This window comes from Triturus cristatus, chromosome 10 (assembly GCF_964204655.1).
Source record: "Triturus cristatus chromosome 10, aTriCri1.1, whole genome shotgun sequence".
In the NCBI taxonomy this organism is placed as follows: domain Eukaryota; kingdom Metazoa; phylum Chordata; class Amphibia; order Caudata; family Salamandridae; genus Triturus; species Triturus cristatus.
The window spans coordinates 505,500,867-505,520,745 of NC_140593.1; the positions used below are offsets into that span (position 1 = coordinate 505,500,867).

Below are 19,879 nucleotides of genomic sequence, written 5' to 3' on the forward strand. Positions count from 1 at the left end.
CATAGCATTTGACAGGTTGTGGCTTCTTGTTTGTTGTATTAACTCCTTGGGTGGGTTAGCTATAACCTTGTATCTGTCTGTTCTCTCTCTTTTCTGCAGGTTTCCTTGAATCTCCGGTTCCTTGAATCTCCCCGTTGTGGTTCTGGTGATCCTTTCCAGTCTCTCCACTCCCTGGGGGCTTTGAATATCTTCAGTATATCCGAGCTGGAGGTGTCATAGCTCTGAGGGACGGAAGAGGCGTTATCTTCGCTCCCGTGGATTTGGCACAACTTATAATCAAACCAAAGTCTGACACAGGTACTCCTACCACAAATACTGAATCTAATACTGAAGGTCCTGGCCAACTTTTTAAAACAGTGGTGGGTACTTTTGGGACTTGAGTTGATCCCAATTATCCTCAATGTGGTCAACATGTTTCAGTCATCTGTCTAAGTGCCTCTAAGGGTCAATGTGGCTTTTGTCAGGACCAAAGATCATAAATGTATGCATGATTCGGCATGCAGAATTGAAGTTTGTACTTAAAAACCGATCAGTTATGGAGAGAGTCACTTCTTGCAACCAATCTCATAATATTGTAGTCGATCACTACATGGGATGCTTTGAGGGGGTGAACCCTGTTGTCACACTTTCCTCAAGGTGTCTCACCCTCCAGACACTTATCAATTCTCCTTGCAAGCCCTGCATCAAGAAGCAGGGCTTATGAGGCGGATTGTTAGCTGTGACAACAGAGCATTTATTCCACAACCAAGACACTGGAATAAATGCATGGGAGGATTTATTTTTGAGCACAAGATTAAGCCACATAGCCAACAAATACCAATTACCACTTGATTAACTACTAACTTTGGGTTCCAGAGTAGCATGCTACTTGCAATAAAGAGCTTCAATGCCTCGTAGGGGGTAGTAAATGCTATATAAATGCAAATATGAAGCAATATGACTTTTTCCAATTCTTAATTGTTTTTGTAGGTGTATTTCACAAGCATTAACCTCATGTAACTTATTTTCTCCTTATAGCCACACTTCTTTGTCCTGGGTATTAGAGGAGTAGATCAAGTCCTTTAGGGCTCCACTCAGTCACAGAGATCAGGTCAAGTCCTCTTCTGATCATCCACAGGCCCAGAGAGTATTCTGAAGTTGGTACCTTAAGATATCACATGTATGCCCGACATGAGACAGTGGGTGGGAATGGTTCCTGGGCACGCCCTAGCCAATGGGGTAAAGGTTCCCAGGTCCAACCCTACCCACTTTGGGCATCTTCAAAATGGTAAACGTCTGAGGCCACACTAAACTTGGGCTATAAGGGCTGGGGGTGTATATTAGGAGTGTACTGTGATAATCCTACAAAAAACATGAGACAGAAGTCTGGTAGGACAAAAGCAGGATTCTTCAGCAACCAGGCAGTGCATACACAAGAACTGTCTTAGCATCCTGCCCTCTTCCTTTCAGGTGTCCCCAAGTGTTAAGTGTGAATCCAGCAGGCCTATCGAGCAGGATTTGACACTCAAGTAGGACTTGACACTGTAATGTCAAATAGTATGCTCACAGCTCCCATTTTTCTGCTGGGCTCAAAGGAGTCACCTCTGACTATTCACATCAGCGTATTATTTGCTCCTAGGAGGCATTTCACACCCTTTTCACACTTATTCAAATGCTAATCACTGGTTGGGAGCTAATGCAAATTGGCCTCCTGAAAATTCAGGCATTGAAAAGGTTCTTTTCCTTAATATTTATTAAAAGTCTGCTTCACCATTGATTTGGAGGGGGTTTGACCTGTCAAAAGGGTTTATTTTAACAGGTCGAATTGCAAATTGAAGGTGCTGCAAACCACTAGTGACATTTAACTGACGCGCCCTGGGTAAATTTTGTACCATGTACTAGGGACTTATAGATAAGCTAAATATGTCAATTAGGAATAGACCTATTTCACCATGGTAAAAGTGGGCGCACAGGCACTTTACTACTATTTAACATGGGTAAAGGGTACAGAATTTAAAGCCAGCAAAAATATAAGTTCCAGCAAAAGGCAAAAATCCGGAGTGGCCACGCAGAAAAGGTGGATTTCCTACCAACGCCAACTGCAAAGACTGGTCAGTGTAATATATCTCAGTCCAATACATCTACATATACATAAGCTTGAAGCAAAATAAACAGTTACATTTTCAATATGAACCCCCTAAACATCCCGTCACTCCCTCCCCATTTTTCTAGAATTAATATCCTTTGGAGATTGTTAAAAATATTTCATCCTCCTTATTAACAACACTTTTAGAGAACATTGATCTCTATCTCATTACAATCTATATATTGTGGTCACAATTATTCCCTGACCTTCCTAAAACAACTATAAATTCGATCATAGAGGGCACCCCAGGGATGGGATCGCCTTGGAAACAAATCAATTGCTTCACAATCTTTGGCATCGGTTGAAGGTCTACAAGCGAATGAATCCACTGCCATAATGTTCCATAATCATGAGTACCAGTGGATAATGTCTGGTGGATCTTACTTTTTCCACAAGGCTCCTATAGCAGTGTTTGCCGCTTACAGAAATTCGATATCAATATTTTGTCCCCTTTAGTATGGTACTGCAGGTCCTGTGTTCCCTCCCCGATTAGTACAAACAATACATTCTCTGGAATGGATAACCCGACGTAGCTCCAGTGCGGATATAACCTCCTTCCAAAAAGGCTTCATTTTAGAACAGTTCAACCAGATGTGGGTCTTAACTTCCATCTCCCTGCATTCCCTTCAACACTTCAGGCTCACTGTAGGGGGATTATTTGTGTACTTATGTAGGATATATATATACCAAGGAAATAGTAGCTTATAGTGTGCCTCCCTGCCTAAGAGACCATGTGTCTCATTCAGTTAGAGTTTGGCGAGCAGAGGTAAGTCCATTGGTATTGCGGTGTACTTTACTCCCGCCATACTGAGGGTGCTCCAACCACCCAAGTTTAGAGTGCCACTGTCCCAAGTTTAGAGTTGTCCACCAGCACTACAAACAACGGCAGTTCCTGTTAATGTATTAAAAATTAGACAGGTGTTACGACTCAATAATAAGTATGCATTTCTAAAAGGGCCAGGCCTCCCCTCTCCCTGGGTCTACCAAAGATTTTGTATGTGATTTTATGTTGATTTGTACAGCGCACTAATCACCAGAGAGGGTATCCAGGCGCTTCAGAGGTTGTGTAGGTTTGTGGACTCCAAGGTGCTTATATGAAGAGCCAGGCATTCAGCATTTTGCGGATCTCAAGAAGTGAGGAGGAGGCCCTGATGTGCTTACCAGATCCCCCTATAAATCTCAAGATCACACTTTTCAAACTATCCAGAGAAGCTTTCTGCAATTGCTGTAGGCAGTGCTTGAAACATGTAAGGCAGTCTGAGTAACACATTTATTTGGATGGTATTGATCATGCTTAGTCAAAATACCAGGAGGCTGGACTATCTCCTGAGGTGCCCCAGAATTTATGCTAATAAATGCTCCAGATTTATCTTAAATTGGTCTGCTACATTTTGCATTACCTTATCCCCCAAATAAGTGATGGTCTTAGAAGCCCTTCTAAAGTTAGTATGTTCTTTAACCACAGTTAGAGTGGCTTGTTGCACGGATAAAATCAAGATTTCCAATTTGGACAAATTTACCTTGAATCCTGAGACCCTCGCAAAATCGTTTGAGTGTAGTTGGAGTGTTAGAAAGGAATTAATTGTTTCAGTTAGGGTTACAAGTACATCATCCGCAAAGGTATAATTATGGGCTCCTCTTGTCCAAATTTAAGGCTCACAACCTCTCCATCCACTCTGATGTATCTCGCTGATTGCTTGATGGTCAGGGCAAAGGAAGCGGGGGTAAAGGGCAACCCTGTTATTTTCCTCTCCCCAGCTTAAATGGTGTGGAGGTTCTGACATTGAGTACTATCTTAGACAGGGGTTCCCTGTATCCTGCCAAGGATAGCATTATAAATTACGGGCGCAAGCCTACCCATCGCAGCGTCTTGCCCAGAAAGTGCTAATCCACCGGGTCAAATGATTTCTCCATGTCTAAAACTACCAAGATTGCCAGTACATCTTTTTTTTGCCTTCTCGACCAAGTGGATCACCCACCAAATATTATCATGGGTTTAGCAATTGGTGAGATTTTATAATGGCAGGTAGCAAATATTCTAATCAGAGGGCAATGACTTTTATAAAAATCTTTGCATCAATATTCAACAAGGCTTCAGGCCTATACAATACGCATTTCCCAAGGATCTTTCCCTTGCTTATGTATCAGGGAATGGTGCCATCCGTCATCATGGGTGCATCTCCTCTCCATATATTGCAAGACAGTTATATCCTGTGGATACTGTGGATAGCATGAACAAAGTAATTCTACGAGTGCTTTGTAAAAGCCCCATGAAAAGCCATCAAGGTCTGGTGCTTTATTGGCTTTCAAAGTTTTAATACCTCCTTTAGTTTTGTCCCCTGATATAGGAGCCCCCAAATCAGCTGCCTGGTCTGGTGTGACCTTTGAGGCATGGCATGGCATGAGGCAAGGTATTCTCTTTAAGTGTCTCTGTGATATGCTCATAGTGTAAGGTTGTGAGTAGTATTCACAAAACGCATTACGTTTCTCATCTTCTCTAGTGATTCTAGTACCATTATTCAAAATCAGTTCTTTCACATATTCCCTTACCCGTTTACCCTTCAGCAACCAAGCTAAATGGGGCCCAACCTTGTTTTCATGTGTAAATTGTAGGTGTTTTAACCCCTTGAGTGCTAAAGGAGCTGCATGTGCTGAGGACGAGGCTATCTCATCCTAAGCACTTAGGTGACTACTCTCAATAGGGATAATTCAGCTTTGTTTGTAACAACAGCATGTATGTGGCCTCTAACAGAAATAGAAGTCGAGGAGCAGTTATTGCTATACATTCTACTTCCGCTTCTTTTAGGTCTTTTTCTAAATTGTCCCTGTACTTTCTCCTCAGTTTCTTAAAGTAGTCCACTTTACCAATATAGGTGACCTTGATTAGTGCCTTAAAGGCATCACATAGAGTTGATGTGAGACTTTGGTTGCATCATGGATGTCAAAATATACTTTAATGTAATCTCTCCCTTGAGGACTGGTCTTTTAAAAGGGAGGCATGGAAAATCTATCATTCCTCGCTTCTGTGTCTATCCGTCCATGTTATTTCTAAGGAAACTGGGGCATGGTCTGGTCGAGATTTTGTGCCTATCTCTGAATATGCTTCAGCCGGATCAATGGGTTGCTAGGGCATATATAGTTGATTCTGCAGTACGTCCTATAGAAGCGAGAGAAGAATATATTATCTGGCTGTGCATCGTGTTGCCCCTTCCAGATGTCCCGGAGTCCCAGCTCCTTGAGTTTGCCTTTAAGCTGCTTTGAGAACCCTACGGAATGTGGAGCTCCCACACTTGTTCTATCTACCTTTGGGTCCCAAACTAGGTTGAAGTCTCCCAAGAGTACAAGGTCACCTCTGCACACCCCATAGAACGTCTGCGGTATTGCATAGCAAGGCATCTTGCCCCGTGCTTCGAGTATGTATGTATGTTCTCTATTGTTATCTTTTTACCCTCCAGAGTTCCCTTAACTATAAGATACCTGCCCTCTTTGTTCTTCTTAATATATAACTCATCAAATGCTATGTGTCCATGCAGGAAGAGAGCTACCCGATTGTGCCTTGAAATACAAGAGGAATAGAAAATCTCGTTTCCTGGGGATATTTCAGATATGTCTCCTGTAAAGCTACAATGTCTAAATTCTCGTTCTAAGTGAAGTGGCAGAGTTTAGCTTGTTTATTTGCAGCATTTGAGCCTTTTACATTCATGTAACCATTTATGAGAATCAGAGAGACCCAGGTCAAAGATAGTCACACCAAAGAGCGACTGAATGAGTTAAAATAAAGAACTAGGGTGTGTGCAATAATGTCCCCATTATCGACATTTCAACGAGACAAGTTTTCGTAAGCCCATTAGTCCTGATTGATAAAACATTGTAATAAAGCTTGTAAGAAAAACATCACTATAGTCCTACAGTGCAGTGGGAGGTCCTGTCTGGCTGAAAGGACATTTTCTGAATTGCTAGAAGGCTGTGTGCACACCATAAATGTGGGAGTAGTCCAAGATCCGGGGATAAATCAGGCACCCCAGTGGTGGATTCAATCATGAACTGTTAGACTTAGGTGGAAAGAGGTTCATGGGAGGTATATCTCAGTGTCCATCTGCAGTTTTCTCAGAAGTGAAGCCTTTGGGTCAAGAGGGAGGCATCCTCATTTCCTAAGTCGCTTGCCTGGGGTCCTTACTGCAGCATGCCTCTTGGAGTTTGTTTTGTTGCTGTGTTCGCTATTCTGTTGTCGTAGGTGACTTCCCCCTTAAACCAGTTAGATGTGCCAGGTGGTGCATCTTCAATGCAGATACCTAAAATCCAGGCCTCTGTGGTTCTAATGGAGGTTTGGAGAGATTAAAACCGTGAGGGAAGGAGGCCCCCAGAATAAAACTTACCCCTAGCTGGCACTCCGAACCGTGTTTTTACATCACGTATTCACATCTACACCACTTAGGCCCCCTCACTCGCACTTCACCAAACGGCTGTTGGATTGAAGACCTCCGATAAAGTGCCCCTTATTAAGGGAGCCCACATTGGATGTAGTTGGTTCCAGCCTCTCCCTTGACTCTTCTTCCTCTTCTTTCTTTCATTGAGGAACAGCAGAAGTATCCTTATTGGTAATGTGCATTCTCGGGGCATCTCTTCCTGCTGGACCTCCCGCTCCCCTGTGAACGGAAATAGCCCCTCTTGTCCCTCCTTTTGTGGTTCATGTCAAATATTTCACCTATGGAGAATTTGTGTCATCCTTAGCTGCTGTTTCCTTTAAGCAACTGCTTCTAAAACCATGATATGTAGATATCAAGAGGATATACTAGACTTGTAGCACCAACTTAGGCAAAAGTGAGTTTAGGCATGAATACCTCTTTCATATGTTCTGCAGAAGATGACAAAAATGCTGACTGTGTATTACAATAATATAAGGTCCAGCAAAAGGCATAAAATCTAGGGGGGGGGGGGGGCATTCAGAAAAGGTGGATTTCCTACCGATGCCATCTCCAAAGATTGGCCAATGTAATATATCTCAGTCCAATGCATCTGTCAATAGCGGCTAAGAGAAGGTTGTTTTATTTTTCAAAAGAACTCAGGAGCAGATTGTTCCATCTTTTAATAATGTCCAGATATTGGTGGTTTGATCTTCTAATAGTAACCCTAACTAAGCAAGTGGCCTTATCTTTCAGTAGCGAGTATAAGTAGCAGTTTTATCTTGCAATTGAACCCTGGAGCATGTAGTTTTATTTTTCAATAATGCCCCAAGACAGAAGGTTTCATATTTCAATACTACACAGAAAGAGGTGATTTTGTCATTCAGTACTGGGCGGCTGGGTTTCTAGTTCTCATTTGCATGTCAGGTGCTGGGCAGGGTGAGCCAATTTTGGGGAGAGAGAAGTGGGCCCCCTTATCGTGTTTCCTCAGCACTACATGACTAAGGCTAATGAAGGCCTTTTCTGGCCTGGCATGCAGCAATTCAAAGCCAGACCCTGGGATGATGAGGCTCAATTTCCTGCCTCTCCCAGTACATTAACATGACCTTTTTCTAGTGTGCAGCTTGGACTCGGTGTACCTCTTCTCACCCACTTATTCACCCATACAGCCACTCACACACCCACCCACACATCCAAACAGTCACACATGGATACATACAGTCACACAGCCACTGACATAATATATGTTAGAAATAGTATCACTCATTAGTAGTACACAAACTATACTAATTTCACTTTTGTAGTACCTTAGTATATATGTTTAACACTCAAAAACATTTAGAAGACACTTACAATCACTAGATGATGTCATCGGTGATGTCATTTGCGATGTCATGAGTGATGTCACTGACCATGTTATGAGTGATGTAATATGTGAGGTCATAAGCAGTGCATTGCGGGAAGCATAAGTCATAGTTAGCTCATGTAACTATAACTGCTGAATTTCACTGGTTTTGTACGATTGAAATCTGAGCCTAATTAAAACTCTAATCTTTGGTTTCTTTAGCGGACGGACGGACGGACGGACAGACAGACAGACAGACAGACAGACAGACAGACAGACAGACAGACAGACAGACAGACAGACAGACAGACAGACAGACAGACAGACAGATAGATAGATAGATAGATAGATAGATAGATAGATGTAGGACCACATTTCCACAGGAAATTGTTTTCTTTGCTCTGCTAATAACTTTGGCGCTGTTTGACAAATCTTCACAAAACTTTCCAAAAACAAGTCTCATTCACCCCAGCTCCTTCCTGAGTGCTCCATTAAGCAGGGTCTGGGAAAAAGGGTGGCCCCAAAACACATTTTTTCCCATTTGTTTTTCTATAGGAAAATTGAACAGTGATACCGCAACAACTGCTTAAATGGAAAACAGGGCAGTGGAGAATACAGTCATGGGAGATATTAGCTTCCTGGGTGGAGTCTGAAACATGCTGCTCCAGACACCTGAGGACTGGTAGTTGACTTCCAGCTCAGCGAGGGCAAAGTACTATCAAGTGTTAGGGGATGCTGAAGATTACAGAACTCCTCTTTCATTACCCAGTACTCACTGTCTACTGTTTACTCTCCTGACAGTGAGTTATAGTGTACCTCTGCAACCATGTGCCATCCTGTACTTCAGAGTGTCCAGTCCAGCTCTTTTAACAATCATCGTGCTCGAAACCAGTTTAAGGCTATCTCTCTCTCCAAACCTCACTCCCTCTACACCTTTTTGAATGATGTGCTCCCTATTCTCCTGGAGTCTGATGCAGAGAGTGGGACCACCTTAGGGGAGAAAATGGGATTACCCTCGATATCCTTCAGCCACATTACGAGGGTTGTGGCATTCTTGTGCTCTTAAAGTGAAATAAATGCCAAAATCTATGTGACTCCATAGGCCTAGTTAGACTTTTTCTTGAACAGGCCTAAAAGGGAATCAAATCTTTATTTTATATCTCCACTGGGGAAATGCTAGAAAAAGTTATTCCCTATTTAATTTTCAAAATCGTGGTGAACAGGAAAAGTTGACACAAGACAGGGAAGGGTTGACACTACCACTTTTCACTTAGAGATGCCAAGGAGAGCTTCTCCTATTCATTCATGGGCCCGCCTAGACAGCCAGGCTCTAAAAACAACAGGGTGGGGAACAAATGTTGATGCTCTCAGACGGGAGGTGAGCTCAGCTAAATAGGAGAGTGGCTAGGAAGTCGAAAACAGAACTGCACAACGGCAGCTGTGTTCTGCCATCTTTAAAAGGGGCTGAAGGGGATGCTAGAAAATATATAGGATTTTCCATACACTAGCTAGTGCACTGGAAGAAAATAGTTAGTTTTCTCCTATGACTGGCAAGTGCCCTCCACCAACATCTCCTTCGAACACACCAGGATCTAAAGACTCTACATGAAGAAGAAGATCCTGTTGGAAGAAGATTCATGACTTCTGCTAGAAGAAGAGGACTCATACAGGACTCAAGGCACAAGGCCCCCGAAACCTGCTGGTACCTGGGACTGACACTGTTCTCCAAGGGTCAAGTGGTTGACCTCTTACTTGGCTGCTTCATGTAGACAAAGAGCAGCAGGACTCCTCTCTCCAAGAGGGACTAGCTGACTTTAAGGCAATGGACTCTACAGATGACCTAGATGGAACAAGATCTGGTGACAGGAAGCCTGCCCTGATGACCATGGAGCTGCAGGACTGACCAGGAGGAAATTTTCCAGCTCTTTGAAAAAGTTGGGACTTAGTAATTTTCCCAACCTCCAGAGGACTGAGAGAAGGTGCTGAAACGTGTCCAGGAAGGTAATACCAAAAGCCAGCAAACAATCCTGCTCTGTCCCACCTGCAGTTTTCTGCCACACTGAAAACTGGTACAGAGGGACCTCATGGCAAAGGTTTCTGGCCTTGTGGAGCCCTGCCCAGCTATGGGCCCCAGCCTTGCCCTGCTGAAGGAGTTAGACTACCAAAATCTGACTAAGTCCGAAGGTAAAATCTTGGGCCATGGCGAGGCAGTAATTCTGTCCAACCCCCAAAGCGACCTCAGCTACTACAAAATCTGAGTTTTTCCAGCATGGGGCTTTCGGTTCAAACAAACAACCGCTTCACTGGGAGCTCTATAATGACGTAGCAAACTTCTCTGGGGACTGCTTATTGCTTGCGTCAGGGCTATCAGAGTTTGGAAAGAGATACTCTCATAACTGTTTTGACCTAAACAGAATCGGTGTATTGGTTTGGTAAAGGCACTCCCTACCAAATTAATAACTCTATTCCTGACAGTCATTATTTTATCAACCGCCAGGTAGATGACGTACAGTCAATCAGGCGAAGGTGTGTCAGGCAGATTGTTTGGTTGACCAATTTTATTCTAATTTCCTAAGAAACCACAAATTCATATTTTATGGAAAATATTTTTTTGTTTTGAGGGGGCTTCTGTCATGAGACTGGGGTGATATATTCGTAGAAATACTACACACCCCTTGCTCATGGACAACCTGTGTTTAGACTAGGCTACTGAGTAAAGTATATGAAGAGACTAGGCTACTGAGTAAAGTATATGAAGAGACCACAATATGTGGCTAAATAAAATTCTTACTGTCTTACGATCTCTACAACAAGGCTATACTAGGTGAAGCGTGCTTAGGATGAATTGCAGCTGGTTCTGATTAAGAAATGATGCAAAGAGTGGGATGAAGTATGAGAAATGAAGACCACCTGGAGAATATGGGTGTGTGGATTCAAAGGTGAAATGTGGCAGTGCTGATGACTTGTAAAAATCCCAGCTCAAGTTGACAATTTGCAGTCATTAAAGGTGGCCATGGTGGCAAGGTGACAAAATTATGGAGGTTTGCTCAAAATGCTGCTGAATCTTAAAGCTTGGCCTGAGGATGTGTGTGTGTTTGTGGTGGTTGAGGGACACCAAAAATTATGTTGCACTTCTTGCCTAGGTCCATAAAATAGGGAAGGATATCAAATCAATAAATATTCAGGCTGATAACTAAGCCTCATTACTATGTGCCCGCACACTTGAATGGTAATGCCCCCTCCAGATTGACCAATATTATTGGTACCAGTAAGTAACTCTATGGGGATATTACCAGAAATTCACAAGTGCGCCCAGATGGTACTCCTATAAATGAAAATTACTAAGGGACTTGACAATTAAGATCCCAATTCCATAATAATTGCTCGCTTTGTTTAGCATTTCATCCTGATATTCCACCTACTTTCAACAGGTACAGATTCTGAGTAAAGTACCGAAATGTGCAGGTTAAAGTGGATCTCGTAATTGAAAAGCGGGTAGCAACGCCTGTTATGAACCCTAAATGAATTACCAGGCTACTCTTAATTAAGCCCTTTTATGTAAAAAAAAAAAAGAAGAAAAAACAAGTGACGTACACCTGTGTTTCAGCAACCCCTTTAGAAAAATGTGATACTTTCGTTTGGTTTTATCTCTGATATGTTTCAATACAATGGCAGATTTAGCAAACAAATGATTTGTTCTTAATGTGCGAACTCCGTTAAAATCTTCATTGTAAGTTATGAATAAATCGTCATTTTTCCATCATTCCTTCTTAAAAAAACAAAAAAAAAGAAGCATTTACTTAAAAAAAAAAAGAAATCCAGTTTTACTAGTAAGTGGATAGTATGCATTTCATTCCTTCCCAAAAACTAAACATAAGACAGTAAAAGTCAGGTATACATTTAAAAGTATGCAGCACCTTTTCCCACTGAAAAGAAAAAATGACCAGGGCCACTTCATATGAGTTTGCATTCACCATATCTTTTATTCATTATTGACCTAATCCATGTGTACATTTACCCATAATGCACGTGCTGCGACTTTTCTGATGGAGTGAAAAAAGCTTATTGTTGGGCACATTTCAAAGTTGACCTCTACGCAAAACATAAAAGGGATTTCCATCAACAGAGTGGTGTTTTTCACAGTTGTCACAATGCCTCATGTGGCATCAATTTTCACTTGCGTTTCAATGACCTAGAACATTTTAATGACGCAATAACATTCCCTTTTCCACCAACTATTCCGGACACATGCAATTAATTAATCTCTTGAAAGCACCGAGTTAAATAAATCTAAGGTCTCCTGTTGATACCCCTTAGACCATGAAACTGCTTGTGAATTCCATTCTACCAATTCAATATAGACACTCCGAAAATCACATTCAATGTACACAGTGTTTGAAATAATAAATAGATTTTTTTTATTAACAATGGAATCAACTCTACTTAATTGTCTTAATTTTCCAATGAATTTCACGGCACTAAACACTGAAGGGATAAGGTGGGGGAAAAAACAAAAGAAAATGTACTGAATTGTTTTAAAAAAAGCAACATTAACCAACATCAGGATTCAATAGATAATTACTGGATTAATCAAAGCAGCAGCTAATGTTTCACCTAATCCAGTTGTAGCTAAAACAGGTCTGCATTCCGCCGTGTTAAAATTACCAAAGAAATTCAATCAAACTTTTGGGGAAATAGGTGTTGCCAAAAGTTCTGGAGACCTGACTTCAATCGGACACTTCAAAACAAAATCTTCACATCATATTGGAAAATGAGTAATCATTGATTGAGAAGAGGCAAAATCCAAAGTTAGAGAGGAAAATCCAATTAGAAGCATTATGGAAGACCCTGCCACCAAGGAACCATGCAGGACACAAATTGAGGCACGGAAACAGTTTTGCGTGGTGTGGAGTAGGAATGAATGGGTTAGAGAGAAGCACAAATCATGCATAGGGAATTTGATAAGAATGTGAAAAATCAATAGAGCAAACATGCCCGACTGCAGAGAAACAATATTCAATTTTCGCAAATAAAAATTACTATAATTTGGAGCAAAGGATCATGAAATGAAAACAAAATGAGGGCACCATTTTGGTTTCTTGGCCAAATCAACGTATCTAAATTAAGCCCGCAATCAATAGGGTTTGTTAAATTCTGGACAAAAATGTAACATGTTGTAAAAGGTTTTTAAAAATGCTCAAAGACTCGTAATTTACACCAGGAATTTGATCATGTGTCCATACAGAACTGTATGGCTGGAAAATCATAAAACAAGAGGATGCATGGCGTCACTTTATATATGAAAATAACTAAACCACAATGAAAAATTAACTAGAATTGATTAACCAAAATCTTACAGGAGCTTTCAAAGGGCGGTCAAGTACTTCCTTGAAAATACTATACATTAATGAAGTTAAATAGAAATAAATGTACTCTTCCTGCGTTAGAAATATGTGGATTTGCAGTTTGAGCACTGCGTGTCTGTCATTCTTAGAAGCGAAGGTCGTATGAGCAAAATAGCTTAGAAGTTTGGTTTACATAATGTACTTCAGTGGCCTCCAAAATCGAATTCTGCATTTCCGAGTATTTACCACAACTATTTTAGCACTCATTGGCCATACTGAAATGCACTCTACATCCCAGCAGATCCAGTCAGGCCCCCTGCAAACCAGCAAAAAAAACACAAAAAACACAAGGTTTTTGCATCAAAAAAGGCAAAACGTTAACAACCACACTGCCTTGTCAAACCCAAACAGGAGGTATGCCCATTTGGCTCAGGTTCAGTGGCAAGTCAGAGGATTGTAACCTCACCACTGAAACTACTCACTCTACTGTACAAATAAGTGATAATGCAAGCTTAATGTAAGGTGTCACAAGAGCCAGCATCGTCCACTCTAAAAAGTGTGAGTTGTCCTGAAAAAATGTACATACACAAAGCAAAACGGTGCTCAAGTGTTATGTTCAGGTAATATGGTGCACTTCTGTTGACAGCCTTTGTAGGGGGTACTTTTATTTTAGTGATTCGGTTTGGAAGACTTCTTCTTCTTCTGCTCCTCCCTGTGCTTTGGCTTCTTCCGCTTACCGCCATCTTTGTACCCTAGGAAAACATGTTTCACAAAACACTGTTCACAAAACTGGTGTACTACAGTATAACAGTCACATGCCACAAAATCGGTAAATGTTTCTTTGCCTTAAAAAATACCAAGTAGATTTGTGCAGAATTAAAAGGAAACAATGAGGGTGAGAGAGGAAAGTAATTACACAACTAAACGTAGGCGGGGAATAGTGCAATCGGTATTTTAACTCTTGTGGAAAACCTCATCAGCAGTGAAACTTGACCTCTTGACCTTGAAAGCGAGGTCTTTTACAAGCAACTGGCGCCCTCTTGAAATAAAATTGAAGTGTAATTGTCCCCAGATGAAGAATATTTCTAAAAACAAGCAAAAGGAGAAAAGGTCCATAGAAAAGACATTTTAATCTTCAACCACCAATACTATGTATATGTGCACTAATGACATTTCGAATTCAACAGCAGGTTTTGTTACATTCTACTAAAGGAATGTAGTTGAGAAAAGTTGAATGCCCCTTTGGAAACATTTAAGACTTTCTAGACATGAACGCAGAGCCTCTCTCAATGCAGTTGAGCATTTGGGCCCTGATTATGATGTCAGTCAGGGACTTCATCGCGAATTCGAGACTGACCGACCTCCAGTCGGTGGTCCTGACCGCAGTATTACAATGTGACCGCACATGGTGTGGTCACATACTCCCATTTCTCTATGGGAGCCTGTGCAGCGGCCATAAACTGGCTGTAGCACAAGCTCGCATAGAGAAATGGGAGAATCTGTGAATCCCTGCACCGCAGTGCCTGCCAGACGGTGCAGGGATTAACAGGGAGCACCATAGGTGCCCCCTCGGCCCTCAACTGGAGTCCGCAGGAAGATGGGGGCACTGCTAGGGGCCCCCAAAGTCACTTTCCGACAGGCTTTCCATGTCAGAAAGCCCGACATGGAAAGCCTGTCGGAAACAGACATCGTAATCCCAATTCTGACCACCTAGAATGAAATTAGACGGTCGGAATTGAAACCATTGATGATACCCTTCAACCTGCGGCCCTTTGTGTTTCTTTTATTCTTAACCTTCGTGCCTAAAGATAAAAACAGCCTTATTAGCCACAAGGGATTACAGTAATCTTATATATGAGCCTAAGAAATTATTCAAATTCTCTGTTGGAAGAGGATGCTCATTTTCCTGCTTTATCACCACAAGAGGAGGAAGGTGCTTCATGCCTACGTAGAAATAGACTTTGTGCATTGTGAATAACAACTTCAAGGTGACCAAATGCTCTGTGAGGAACCAGTGTGGAGACTTAGCAGGAGGGACTTGACTTCATTACAAATTATTCAGTCCAAGCACCTATTGGAAAATGCTTTTCGTAATACTGTTACTTTGAAATTGATGTTTGCTATATCAGAATGTAATTCCAGATACATTTCTTGTATTAACTCTCATATTATTTTTGTAAATTTTTATATGAAACAAATTACCTTGTTGAGGTGGAATAATATATAATCATGAGTTAATGCTATTCTCTTTGTTTCTCAGATATGCAGGTACAAATGGAATATTAGAAAAAGGTCCTTAATGCAGAAGTAGGTATAGTTTAACATGACCTGATATATATATACATCAGTTTTTCAGGATATGGTCAAGCGACAAATTAGTGACGTCAATATAATAATATTACCTTAGCTGGCATCTTCCCCCATCTTAATAATGCAAGCATAGCCTCTACATTAAAAACCACATTTAAAGAATAATGGATGACCCCTACTCCCACCACCTTCAGATCACTGTTATATCATAAGTCTTACACCCGCTCTGCCCTCTTCTAACCCAGAAGGTATTGTTTGGCTTAGACTATAGAGAACCCCCTATGGACAGTTGCAAATAGTTTTATAAATCTATTGTTAATTTTGTCTGCGGCTCAGACGTTTGTATTTTGCACACACAGGTTATGTTTAGTTTACACCACCATTTGATGTATGGAATTTTTTAATGAAGAGTTGATTTTTCAAAAAACACAGACTGACACTGGGGAGATGGATATTCATTCTGGTCTGGGAAAATTTTGATGATGGAGAGATGTATCTAGGTATGGAAAATGAGTAGCACTGAGAACAGAGATGCATTCTGGTATCACAAAAATGATCAAGGGGAAAAGTGAGATGTATGCTGGTACGTCGAGAGTTTTGCACTGGGGGAGAGATTCTGGTACTGGAATAGATTATTACCAGGAAGAGAGAAATATAATCTTATATGGAAATAGACTGGTTCTGGGGATGGAGCAAAAGATGTATTCTGGTATGGAAAGAGACAGGCGCGGCGGAGAGAGATATATATTCTCAATGGGAAGAGGCTGGCACTGAGGCAGAAGAGGCATTATAATATGCAGCAGATATTGGAAGTGAGGAAGCACTGGCATGAGAGAGATTGTCAATAATGAGGGTGAAGGCACAATCTGGTCTAAGGTAAAGGAGATGCTATGGAAGGGGATGAGACTCTTTTAAAAGCACATTTAGCCTTGGCACCAAAACAACCATCCAGCGCTGATGGAGGTCTCGCGCTGATGGAGGTCTCGCGCTGATGGCGGTCTCGCGCTGCTGAGGATGGGCGTGCGAGGGTCTCTAGAGGTGTTGGTTGGCTAGCAGAGGACTGGTAGAGATTGTTGTTGATATGGATACCAAAGGTCTGTGGAGGGACTTCCAAACTGTTTCTAGACAATGTTTCCTTTTAGTCCACATAAAAAGAACGTGTTTTAAAATTCACCATCTGGCACCTTCGAAAAAATATTTTGGGGGGAGCAGGGGTGGCAATCACCTTGAATGCCCTTGTAATGCACTGGCTTGATTCCAGCACTTACTTACAGAGCACTTCACTCTGGATGCAGAAATCCCCTCCATTCCTGTGCTGAAGCCACATTTAAAGCACTGCTTTAGTATTACAAGAACCTTCGTACTGGTATAAAAAAAATAACAATAATTTTTACTTGCATATTGGGTCCTGCTTGCGTAATTGGGAATGGAACAAACAGTATTTGTAACGAGGCAAACAGGAGACAACTGGCCTAATTTAGAATTTGGAGGGAACCGAAAGTCTTCAATTTCTGGAGGAAAGTCTAAAAATGGACTATAAACCACTGGCTTAATTTTCTCCGAAAAACTATCGCTATGGTTGAGCAAATTCCTCCGATGGACTGTTCTCTATATTTTGAATTTTCTCCAGAAATTGGAGGACTTTCAGTTCCCTTCCACCTGTAAATGAGACCTCAATTACTTTGCACTACTTCTGTCAAGTGACATATGTACTTTTCAGTTGTGAACTATGGGACTATGACTGAGAGGAAATCAGTATGGGCCATAATTCTTTGCAAGCAGAACAAAATCACACTAAATCAGCATGCCCCATATTTGAAAAATGGGGGTTATTCGTGGACTCCAATTTCATTTTTTAATCAATGACTCACTCGAAACAGTTTGTAAGCAATTAAAGTGTTCCTTTTATACTCCAATGCAAAGTTTAATTAACAAGCAGCACTATTTTCCAAGTTCTGTGTTGGATATTGAGAATTAAGTTATGTGCATGCTAACTGGTAAAACATGTAATTAGTAATATATGTCTTTGTATGTAAGTCGTATTTGTACAGTGCGAATGTAGGCAAAAGGCAGTGGAGCGCTGTACAGAGCCAAAGGCAAAAATACAGTCAAACCAGTGAACCAAGTGGACGCTGGGTTCTGAGAATGGAGGTAGACGGTTAATTCATTGTGTAATGATCTTCAAGATCCTTAGTGCATAAATGGAGAAAACCTCTTGCTTGGATGGATTTAACCCAGATCTCTTGACTGGGGGTAAATGCATGATTAATTCAGCATTCCGTCCATCATTTGTTTGCATAGCACTTTTCACCCTAAGTGGGACGGGTATGCCCTGACGTGGATCTCCTGCTCACTGTGCCACTGGATTCAAGCTATCCTGGCTGATGAGGGGTAATACCCCGAAACCGGTCCCAGGATGCTTGTTTCCGGTCCAGGGAGTACCTGGCTTGACAGTTCAGGCTGTGCTGTTCCCATGAGGAGAAGGGTCAAAAGTGATTTGCATATGGCTGGGTCTAACCTGGCGTGGCATGGTGAGCAGAAGAATGATGGATTTCACCCAGATCTCTTGACTGGAGGTGAATGTATGATTCATTCAGCACTCCATCCATCATTCATTTGATTAGTCCTTTGTGTTTTTCGACACTTCTTAATCTACAGTCGGATGGTGTCCTGGCTACAGGTGTGCCAAGAGTCACTGGAGGTGTGGAGCTTGCCCACAGATACAATGGGGTGCTGGTCGTGATGGCTTTGTAGATGATTTCCCTGGTTTGGAGGAAGGTGCGGGCCCCAAGAGAATCCAGTGAAGTTCCATCAAAGTCTGCCAGCTTTCAAACATTGCACTAGGCAGCGGCAGACGACTATTTCAATTTCCAGCTCTGTGTCAAATACACCTCAAATGAGCCAGACAGACATTTTATCTTAAACTTCAATAAAAATTACTGCCATTGTAATCTGATAAAATTCATGTTAAAGTTGCCTTTACAGTCCCTCTTATGTCTGCCATCTTTCATGTCCATATAACCACTACTGGATCGCCAGCATGGTCAAGCGACCGTACTGCCTTGATAACCTCCTTATTAAAAGAAATATCATTGCATTAAATATAGAACATTTATTCTCAAACCTAGAGAAAAGATGGGAACTGTAGAAATATATTACTGAAACCTAAGTAGAAAAATAAAAAAGCTCTGGAACTGAGCCAAAAATATGACAAAACTACAGTGTGACACAATATTCACAGAAAATATTTAAAATAGGAAAAACAGCCACGAACCCCCGACCCGGTCTCGAATTCTCGAACCAGTGAGTAGTGGAGAGCCAGCCTGAATAAAAAAAAGAGGCTGATTATAGAAAGGTGGCCATTTCAAATCTTCTGAATAGCACTGCTAGCATAATTTCTCCATCAGTGCTATTTCCGCTGGAGGATTGTCGGTGGGAGGAATTACCACTGCCACATCTGAATGAAGTCCTAAATGTTGGTGGATCCATCGAGTTTAGTAGAGAAATTACTGTAAGAATTACCTCCAGTATATCCATTAGGTGAGGTAATTCCGCCAGTGAGTAATCCACTGGATTCAGTAGTTCCTCCAAAAACTGGAGGATTTTCTGTTTCCAGAAACTCTAAATGAAGCGCTGTGTCTTTAGCACTGTCAGGAAAAGAACCACTGGCATCCTTTAGAGTTGGGTGATAAAGGAATGTCTTCTGATTTGTGGATACAGTGAGCAATACCCAATTGGAGGTTTCTCCGCCATGAAGAACATTCTGGCATAAACATCGCCATCATATGGGTAGACGGGCAAGAGGTAGTTTTTGTAAAATATTTTCCACACTCCAGAATCCTACATCGGAGCTACGTCCAATAATTGGAGGATTTTCTTTAACCAGCGAAATCTACGGTCAAGATTTATAGCTGGGCGATTCAGAAAAATCCTCCACTTTTTAGAGGATGTGGGAAATCCTTCACTGATGGATTCTACATTCCATTTGGGAAAAATATCTTTGCAAGATAGATACTATAGCAGAGATAACTTCATGCGATTATGCTTCATCCAGCTGCGGCCAGTGCAGGTAAGAGGGATGGGGCCGGGGGGAGGGGCTGGGGTGAGGGGGGTCCGACCGACGATGATGAGGGAAAATTAAATAAATAATTAATTTGTCATCGTCTGTCGAAATCCCCTACCAACAGGCCCCACCGCTCTTACTTGCATGGGCTGCGGCTGGCTCCATCAGTGGAGGATCCTGGAACAGACAACTTTCCACCTGCTTCAACAATCAGAGACGATTCTATTGGCTAGCAACTGTAAAATAGGCACTGTATTTTTTAACTCTATTGTAAAAGGAGGAAGGGTA

At 41.7% G+C, this 19,879-nt stretch overlaps 1 protein-coding gene across 5 annotated transcripts in view; it reads right to left on the bottom strand.

The window, feature by feature from the left end:
* Positions 1-11,832: 11,832 nt before the first annotated feature.
* The window catches only part of DNAJB6 (DnaJ heat shock protein family (Hsp40) member B6), a 387,002-nt gene continuing 378,955 nt past the window's right edge, over positions 11,833-19,879 (bottom strand). For all 5 annotated transcript variants that reach the window (XM_085631965.1, XM_085631956.1, XM_085631958.1 and 2 more), the window contains one exon: positions 11,833-13,970. In XM_085631965.1, the coding sequence (XP_085488091.1) occupies positions 13,888-13,970 (83 nt within the window). In that variant the 3' untranslated portion in view covers positions 11,833-13,887. The remainder of the gene's footprint in view (positions 13,971-19,879) is intronic.